The sequence below is a fragment of the Megascapheus bottae genome, chromosome 2 (genome assembly GCF_031878675.1).
Source record: "Megascapheus bottae isolate mThoBot1 chromosome 2, mThoBot2.hap1, whole genome shotgun sequence".
NCBI classification, from domain to species: Eukaryota; Metazoa; Chordata; class Mammalia; order Rodentia; family Geomyidae; genus Megascapheus; species Megascapheus bottae.
This window is the reverse complement of record NC_143510.1, coordinates 90,704,136-90,713,048: the sequence shown is the minus strand read 5'-3', so window position 1 is coordinate 90,713,048 and position 8,913 is coordinate 90,704,136. Positions and strand designations below refer to the sequence as shown.

Here is an 8,913-nt window from a genome sequence, read left to right as displayed (position 1 = left end):
GACGACGACAGTGAAGCCTTGAAGGCTGCTCCACACCATCAGAGGAAGAGGGAGCAGAGCTCCAGGGCAGGAGATTTCTGGACACCCCTCCTAGGAGGGGCCAGGCCGAGACTTGAGTGAGTACTTAGGTGTGCCATCTATCCATCACTGGCCTGGTTCTTCCAGGGTCCCACAATTAACTTACCGAATCCTCAGGAAAACCCTGCAAGACAAGCCTTGTCCCCACTTTGCCAGTGGGGAGATTGAGGCCAGGAAGAGGCAGCCATCTGTTCAGAGTGCCCTGGCTCCCTTTCACCTTAAGGCAGGATTGGGAATTGTGGCTGCTTGCTCAGGCAGGCCCTAGCTTGGCCTGGAAGGATCAGAAAATAGAGACCAGTCCCCAGCATCCCATCCCCAGACTCTGTTGCCATGGCAATGGGCCTCCATTTTAAAACTCTGCATTTTAATGGGGACATAATTAGACATAAAAGACTGAGGCTAGAAGCGAGCAGACCCTTCAGGCCCACACCCCACCTCCCTGGAAGCCAGAATCAGACTCACAGCAGGGCCACCTAGGCTCCAGAGCCCAGCTGCTTCAGTCCCTTCCCTCTCCAAACCCTTTGGCGATAAACTCACTGCATAGCTACCTGCCCCACCTGGCTAGCAGAGTCTCCAACGACTAGATGGGGACACAGAGGACCAGAACACTGAAGGGACTCATTCATGATCCCACAATGAGGGGTGGTGACTCACACCTGTAACCCCAGCTACTCTGCAGGCAGAAATTAGCAGAATCATGGCTAGGCCAGCCCTAGCAAAGAGCTCCTGAAAAGCTAAGACAGGCTCAGTGGCTCGGTGGCTCACGCCTGTAATCCTAGCTACTTAGGAAGCTGAAATCTGAGGATCAAGGTTCAGAGCCAGCCCGGGCACAAAAGGACCTGAGACTCTTTATCTCCAATTAACCTCTAGAAAATGGGAAGTGGGGCTTGGCTCAAGGGTAGGGTGGTAGCCTTGAGCTGAAGAGCTCAGGGACAGGGACAGTGCCCAGGCCGAGTTCAAGCTTCAGGACCCACAAAAAAAAGAAAAAGAAAAAGAAAAAGCTGGCTATGGGGCCAGGCTATGGTGGTTCACACAGTAATCCTAGCTACTCAGGAGGCTGAGATCTGAGAATCATGGTTCAAAGCCAGACCAGGCATGAGACTCGTATCTCCAATTAACCACTAGAAAACCAAAAATGAAGTTGTGGTTCACAGTGGTAGAGTGCTAGCCTTGAGCAAAAAACTCAGAACAGCACCCAGGCCCCGAGTTCATGCCCCAAGACAAGAAAGAAAGAAAGAAAGAAAGAAAGAAAGAAAGAAAGAAAGAGCGAGCAGGGTATAAGCATCTGACATCCCAGCTAGGCAGGAATCATCAGTACAAAGATTGTGGTCCAGCTGTAAAACCTTATTCAAACAATTTCAAAAGCAAAAAGGGGTCTGGGAGCATGGCCTAGTGGTAAAGTGCTTGCCTAGCAAAAAAGCCAGAAGTGGTGCTGTGGCTCAAATAGTAAAGAGCTGGCCTTGAGCAAAAGTGCTCAGAAACAGTGCCAGGCCCTGAGTTCAAGCCCAAGGACTAGCAAAAAAAAAAGAGCCAGGCATGGTAGCTCACACCTGTAATCCTTGCTACCCAGACGGCTGAGATCTGAGGATCACAGTTCAGCCAGCCTCGGCACTAAAGAATATGAGACTCTTTTCTCCAATTCAACACTAGAAAACAGGCTCAAGGGTAGGGCGGGAAGTAGCGGTAGCCTAGCGCTGAAGAGCTCAGGGACAGCACCCAGGCCCCATGACACACAAAAATAAAAATAAATAAGTAAGACCATCAGGCACCATGGCTCACTCCTATATCCTAGCTATTCAGGAGCCTGAGATCTGAGGATTGTGGTCTCAGTGAACAGATGAGGAAACTGAGGCGCTCTCTGCTCAGGCACTAACTCTCCAGTTCACTCAGCCCCTTCAGTAACATGCACTTTTCTAGAAAGAGACCTCACTTCTGCCCTGGGCAATCCAGCCAACCTGATGGCTCAGACTCAAGTTTCCCTATGCATGCCAGACCCAGTGGGGACTGTCCTGCCCTAGACAGGAAAACGGCACAATGGTGAGCTAATAAGACAAGCCATGCAGTGCAAAGACCCAGAGGAAGCCAGCCAAGAAACTTGAGACCCTACAGTACAGACCAGGACAGCAGCTAGAGAAAGCTATCCTGTGGTGACACCTAGTGGTTGACTGACCAAGTGGTACTGGCCCAGCAGACATGGCAGGCCGAGTCCCATGTTCTCTGCACCTCTCCTTAGCCAGTCTCCTCTCATGACTGGTACAGGGTACACACGGCCCTAAGAGACCCTGTTCCCCGGTGGACACTGTAATACACAGAATTCCTCCACTAGGGGCCATGTGTGGGCCAGTCCAGAAGCAGAGAAGTACAGCTTAGCCCTTTGTCTTGCTAAGTCCAATTTGCACATCCCTAACTTTCTTCCCACAGGTACCCCAAACTCATCCTTCTCTCCAGCCCATTCACACTTTTATGAAGTTCTTACTGTATGCAGAGCACTGTTCTACTGCCCACATGAAGCTAACAGTGGGGAAGCTGGGAAAACAAACAGAAAACAACAAACACATGTCAGAAAACAAGGTGACTATTTTAGGAGAAGAAAAAGACACCTGTCTGACCACACGACTGGGTTTCAGCCCCTACCCCCCCAAACCACAGGGACACAATTATAGAATCTGACCCACCCCCCTCCTGTTCGGCCACTGCTGTGTCACTATAACATTCTCTTGTCTGGACTGTTTCCCTCACCACTCAGGGTCAGCGCCTCTTCATCTCCCCACTCCCCATCTGTCACCAAACACCATTGTGGTGTTTGGTGCCCTTGTGGCTGACACTGAGGTACCCAGACCACCCTCTGTGGTGTCTCCATTCCCAGCCTGGCACCACTAGTGTGATCTCATTATTCTTTGGCCTCTGAACTACTAGAATAGGTAAACAGCCTTTGCACCAATGCCTTGCCTCAGCCTACGGTAACAAAAATCGGAGGGAAAAAAGCTTGGCTTCCCTGCCTCCATTTTGCCCCTTTCTCCTCTATGTCTCTCTCTTGTGACCACTGCCAGTTCCAGGAAGAATGTTTTTTGTTTTTTTGTTTTTGTTTTGTTTATTTTTTTGCCAGTCCTGGGCTTGAGCTCAGGGCCTGAGCGCTGTCCTTAGACTTTCTCAAGGCTAGAGCTCTACCACTCGAGCCTCAGCACCACTTCTGGCTTTTTTCTATGTATGTGGTACCAGGAATCGAACCCAGGTCTTTGTGCATGCTAGGCAAGCACTCTACCACTAGGCCAAACTCCGGGCCCCAAGAAGAATGTTTTTATGTCAAAGGACTGAAATTGTCCTGGAGGAGATCAGCAGAGTCTGGCAAGACAGGGCACCCCCAGATGAGGCTGGTGAACAGGGATGGGGACAAAGGGTCTCCTGGGAATCAGACTGGGTTCCCTACAGGGATGGCAGTGACAATCTCTCCGGAGCTCTGCAGAACCAGAACTGAGATGAGAACATGCCAGGCCACTCCAAGCCGGGACTGCTGAGCTCTGCACTCTTTCCCCTGTCCCAGTTCTTCCTGGTTTTGGTTGGTTGTAGGACTTGAATTCTGGGCTTAGGCGCTGTCCATTGAGCTTTTTAGCTCAAAGCTAGTGCTCTACCATTTTATTTTAGATTTATTTATTTTTTTTTTTTTTTTGCCAGTCCTGGGCTTGAGCTCTGGGCTGAGCACTGTCCTTGGACTTTCTCAAGGCTAGAGCTCTACCACTTGAGCCTCAGCACCACTTCCTGCTTTTTTCTATGTATGTGGTACCAAGGAATCGAACCTGGGTCTTCATGTATGCTAGGCAAGCACTTTAACCACTAGGCCAAACTCCCGGCCCTTATTTTTATTTTGCCAGTCCTGGGCTTTAGCTCAGGCCTGAACTCTGTCCTTGGACTTTCTCAAGGCTAGAGCTCTGCCACTTGAGCCTCAGCACCACTTCTGGCTTTTCTTTCCCCCTGTGTATGTGGTACCCAGGAATGGAACCCGGGTCTTCGTGCATGCTAGGCAAGCCCTCCACCACTGGGCCAACCTCCCGGCCGGCTCCACCATTTAAACTACAGCTCCCACCTCCAGTGTCCTGGTGATTATGGACTTTCCTGTCCAGGCTGGCTTCGATCCTCGGCTCTCAGCCTCCTGAGCAGCCTGTGTAACACTCCTCTGACACGGCGCCTGTCATTGTGAACGTCTCCCTCCTGGGGCAGCTAGCTGACAGGTAGCCCACTGAGCCACGCGCATGACCCACCCGGGTTTTCTCGGTGGATGCTGCCACTGCTCTTTGGCTGAATGGAGCTGCCCGGCTCCTGCTGCCAGCGGCCAGACAGGTAAGTCCCGGCTCGGCTGCAGCAGCCAGGACTCCTCCCCTGCAAAAAGAGCCATTTCTAGGGCAGAGGCTGTGTCTAGGACACAGCACCTGCTGCTTAGACAGCGGGCTCCTCCCAGGCACGGTGGCACAGACTTCTACCACCCCAGCCAGCTTCTGGGACGGGGTGCACCCGAAGAGCACCCCGCAGAGGGCCTGAGGCGTGGCTAGGTCGGGGTGCGCGGACAGTTACCCGAGGAGACGCTGAGGCTGCGAGGGCGGCTTCCGGGAGGGGGGAGCGTTGGGATTGGGCCACGAGAGTGTCCTTCTGTGCCTTAGGCCCGCCCCCAGCACGCGCACGCCCTCCGGCCCGGGACTAACCCGACGACGCATGCGCCCGCGCCCGGCGGAACCGAGTGTTCCAGCTCCGGTTTCCGCGGGGGGTGGAGCACCGCCGAGGCGGAAGGAAGGGCGCAGAGGCGCGCCGGCGGCGCTAGGCGCAGCCATGTCGGCCGCCCTGCTGCGGCGAGGCCTGGAGCTTTTGGCGGCGTCGGAAGGTGAGGAGGAGGTTCAGCCGAGGGGCTGCGGGCCGGGGGCCGGGCACCCGGGCGGGGAGGAGGCGGCGGGCCGGGGACCGGGGCGGGGAGGGGCTGCGGGCCGGGCACCCGGGCGGGGAGGAGGCGGCGGGCCGGGCACCCGGGCGGGGAGGAGGCGGCGGCCCCGCCCCCGAGGGCGGGAACCCCGCGCGGCCTCCGACTCGGCTCCGTTCCCCTCCCCGCCCGCAGCCTCCGGTGCGGCGCCGCGCCAGCGGATCGGGGCTCCGGCGAAGCGGGCCCGGGGGACGAGAGCCAAGGCCAAGGCCACCCAGGCCCGGAAGCTGCGGAATTCGGCCAAGGGCAAGGTCCCCAAGTCGGCGCTTGGTGAGTCGGGGACGGGGACGTTGCTGGGATGGCCGCAACTCCAGGACACAGAAGTAGGCCTACACGTGTAGGCTGTAGAGGCGGAGCGCGGGGTCTAGGCCCAGGCGAGTGGTAGAGGAGCGTTTGCCTGGCATGCGCCTGGCTCCACATTCCAGCCCCAGTACTGGAGAAAGCAGAACAATAGCAAAACTGTAAAGGTGACATGCCGTGAACAAGAGTCAGGAGAAAATGGCAGTGTGCAGATGTTACCTCATTCCACTCTGTGTGTGTGTGTGTGTATGTATGTAAGGGGGGGGGCTTGAGCTTGGCTGGGCACAAGCTCTTCAGCTCAAGGCTACCTCCCTACCCTTGAGCAAAGCCCCACTTCCTTTTTCTAGAGGTTAATTGAAGATAAGAGTCTCAGTGCCAGGCTGGCTTTGAACCTTGATCCTCAGATCTCAGTGTCCTGAGTAGCTAGGATTACAGGCATCAGCCACTGGGCCTGGCTTGCCTCATTCCACTCTAACAGCAACTCTGCAAGCTTGGTAGCTATCACCCCCCTTTTGCAGATGGAAAAACAGGCCCCTGCCCTGATGGGAACCAAGCATTATGCCTCCAGAATCCTCTTACCTGTTAAACTTAACCTGGAGGTTCTGTGGCTGGACATTAGTGATCCCAGCACACAGAATTGCACAAAGGGGAGAACCTGTTATGAAGAGGAAGCCCCCTCTTGAAGAGGGAGAAACATCTTGGGGGTTTAGGGGTTGTGGCACCTTTCATCAGGCATGAAGTTTTTTTTTTCAGGAGGAAGTGTGGAAGTGGGGGTAGATACAGACAGGATGGTGAGTTCCATTCTTTCTTTGAGTCTTGGGGCCTGGTGCATAAAAGGCACTCAGGACTTATTCCAAGGAGGGGACGCAGCACATGCAGAGGAGTGGAAGCAGGAGAGATGAGTCTGGGTGACAGAGGCGGCTGTGAAGGAGGGATATGGAATGAGAATGTCTGAGACTCTGGTGACCAGCCCAGGGCCTGGAACAAGCAAGGGAGTGGTGAGGAAGAGGGCAGGCCACAGCAGCAGACAACTGTGTGGCTGCCACCTTACACCTGCATTATTGTAAAAGCCTCCCAGTTGGATTCCACCTTTTACATAATCCCTCCCCTGATAGTCTAGTTCTTCTTCTTTTTTGGGGGGGTGGGGAGCAATCTTGGGGCTTGAACTTAGGACCTGGGCACTGTCCTTGAGCCTTCTTAAGGCTAGCACTACCACTTGAGTCACAGCCCCACTTCTAGCTTTTTCTGAATATGTGGTACTGAGGAATCGACCTCAGGGCTTCATGCTTGCACTTACCATTAGGCCACATTCATAGGCCCTTCCTTCCTCCCTCCCTCCCTCCCTCTCTCCCTCCCTCCCTCCCTCCCTCCCTCTCTCCCTCTCTCCCTCTCTCCCTCTCTCTGTCTCTCTTTCTTTCTTGACTGTACTGGAGATTGTGCTTAAGACTTCATACTTGGTTGACTTGTTTGCCTCCTATCTTTTCCTCACTGAGGTTGGAAGCTCTATAAGGGCAGTTCTTTCGCATCCGGCTACATGCCTGGCATTTAGAACACATAATTGTGCTCAGGACCTATTTATTGAATAAATGGGAGCAGGGAGCATTTTCAAGAAAGACCACTGTGGAGAATGGATTTGGCCAAGAAGGCTCCAAACTGTTGCAATAATCAAGGAGAAACAGTGGGATTTTGTTTGGGGTAGGGATTCAAGGAGTCAGTCTGAAGTGACTCTCCTGCCTATTACCCACAGCCGAGTACCAGAAGCGAGAGCATCGAGACCACTTCAGAGCAAACCTGAAGTTTATGACAAGTGCAAGAAGCACCGTGGCAGAATCTGTTACCGAGCAGGTTTGTTTGTGGGTGTTGGATATAGGCAGAGACCTACAGGTGGTAGCCTAGCTGGGATTCCCTGGATCCATGGGGGTGGGAGCTGGTCCAGCCATTCCCTGAGTCCTCATCCACTGTGCCCCAGCCTCCAAGTGGAAATCATGTGCGCTCTGCCACCCTTCCCAGATACTGCATCAAAATCAGGGCCGCAAGGCTTGTGATCGTCCCGTGGAGAAGATGAAAAAGAAGAAGGCAGCTGAGGGCACCGTGTTCACAGAGGAAGACTTCCACAAGTTCCAGCTTGAGTACTTTGGCAGCTAACTCCTACAGGGCTCGCTGGGTGGGAAAGGCACCTGGAGCAGCGGTGGACTTCCCAGCGCCTGCTGGCTGGGGTGAGCCATACTGTGTGGTGTATGGCAGCTGGGGGTGACGTGGGAATGGCCTGCCTGAGGACACCACAGGGAGGCTGGACTGGAGCTGGCAAGCAGAAGACCCTGGGGCAGATTTGCACGCACACAGGAGCTGGCTGACTTCTGCTGTTTCAGAAGGTGCTATCTGCACTAAAAGAGACCCTTTCTGACTGCTGTTTGTATACTAGGAGGAGGGCTAGGTCCTGGGCCCCTCAGGACCATATCTCTGAAAGAAGGAAGAAGGCTGCTGCGTGGGCTTCTGAGTTCTAGTAAATGTGGCCTTTTGACTGCTGCTGGTCTGACTTAAAGGGGCGGGGCGGGGGGGGGTCTTCTGTCCCTCAGCCCTGATCTGGAGCGTGTCAAGTGCTGTTCTTTAGAGCGGCCTTCTTCCCTGAGACATGGTCGCTGAGGCAACAGTGCTAGCAGAAGTGACACTTGGGAGCTTTGTTCAGAAAGGGGCCTTCAAGCTCAGGGGAGGGTGGAAGTAGAGCTGCTTCACCCTTTTCTCTCTGGAGTAAGGGGGTCTCCGGGGCTCTGCCACCCCACAGTGCTCACACTGGGCCCTTCCCGTGTTACTTCAAGTAGGATTATAGGTAAGGAGTCCAAAGATCCTTAGTAAGTAGAATTCATGCTCAGGTCCATGCTGAAGCAGAGGGGGTTCTGCTGTGCCCCCAGGAAAGCAGGCTCCAAAAGGCACAGAGCAAGGAACAGGAAGCAAAAGCAGGGGAGATTTATGGGAGGAATGGTGTGGACCCGAGGTGATCAATCCTAAGTGATAGAAGCCCAGAGGCCTTTCAGTGGAGACAAGGTGACTCATGAAGGGACTCTCCCTGTTGTGTTGCCTCCTCCACCCATGGCCTGTCCTGGGCACAGGGAAGTGGCAGTCAGCCAACATGGCGGTTGGTCCTGATGAGGATGGTAGGGCTGCGTCCTTCTCTGTAAGAGGGTTTCAGTGCAGGAGCCCATAGGACTGAAGGGTCAAGCAGAATCATTGTTGCTATCTAGATTGTGCAGGTGGGCACATGCCACACCAAGAGACCGTTGGCCTTGAGGACCTCCCTGTTTTGGCCTAGTGATAGAGTGCTTGCCTAGCATGCATAAAGACCCGGATTCTGTTCCTCAGTACCATGTACATAGAAAAAAGCTGGAAGTGGTGCTGAGGCTCAAGTGGTAGAGCTCTGACCTTGAGAAAGTCCAAAGACAGCGCTCAGGCCGAGTTCAAGCCCAGGACTGGCAAAAAAAAAAAAATGCCGCTTGGGACTGGAGTGGGAGGAGAAGCAACACAAGCTGACCTGGAAACCCTCCAGATCCCTACAACAGCCCACTGGGCTTTGCTCA

General features: G+C 54.3%; 1 protein-coding gene across 1 annotated transcript; it reads left to right on the top strand.

The window, feature by feature from the left end:
- The first annotated feature begins 4,831 nt into the window (after positions 1-4,831).
- On the top strand, positions 4,832-7,863 carry Rps19bp1 (ribosomal protein S19 binding protein 1). The gene is made up of 4 exons (XM_090328758.1): positions 4,832-4,948; positions 5,177-5,311; positions 7,089-7,186; positions 7,352-7,863. Exons 1-4 carry the CDS (start codon positions 4,897-4,899, stop codon positions 7,484-7,486), a joined length of 420 nt encoding a protein of 139 aa, XP_090184884.1. The 5' UTR covers positions 4,832-4,896; the 3' UTR covers positions 7,487-7,863.
- Positions 7,864-8,913: the final 1,050 nt, after the last annotated feature.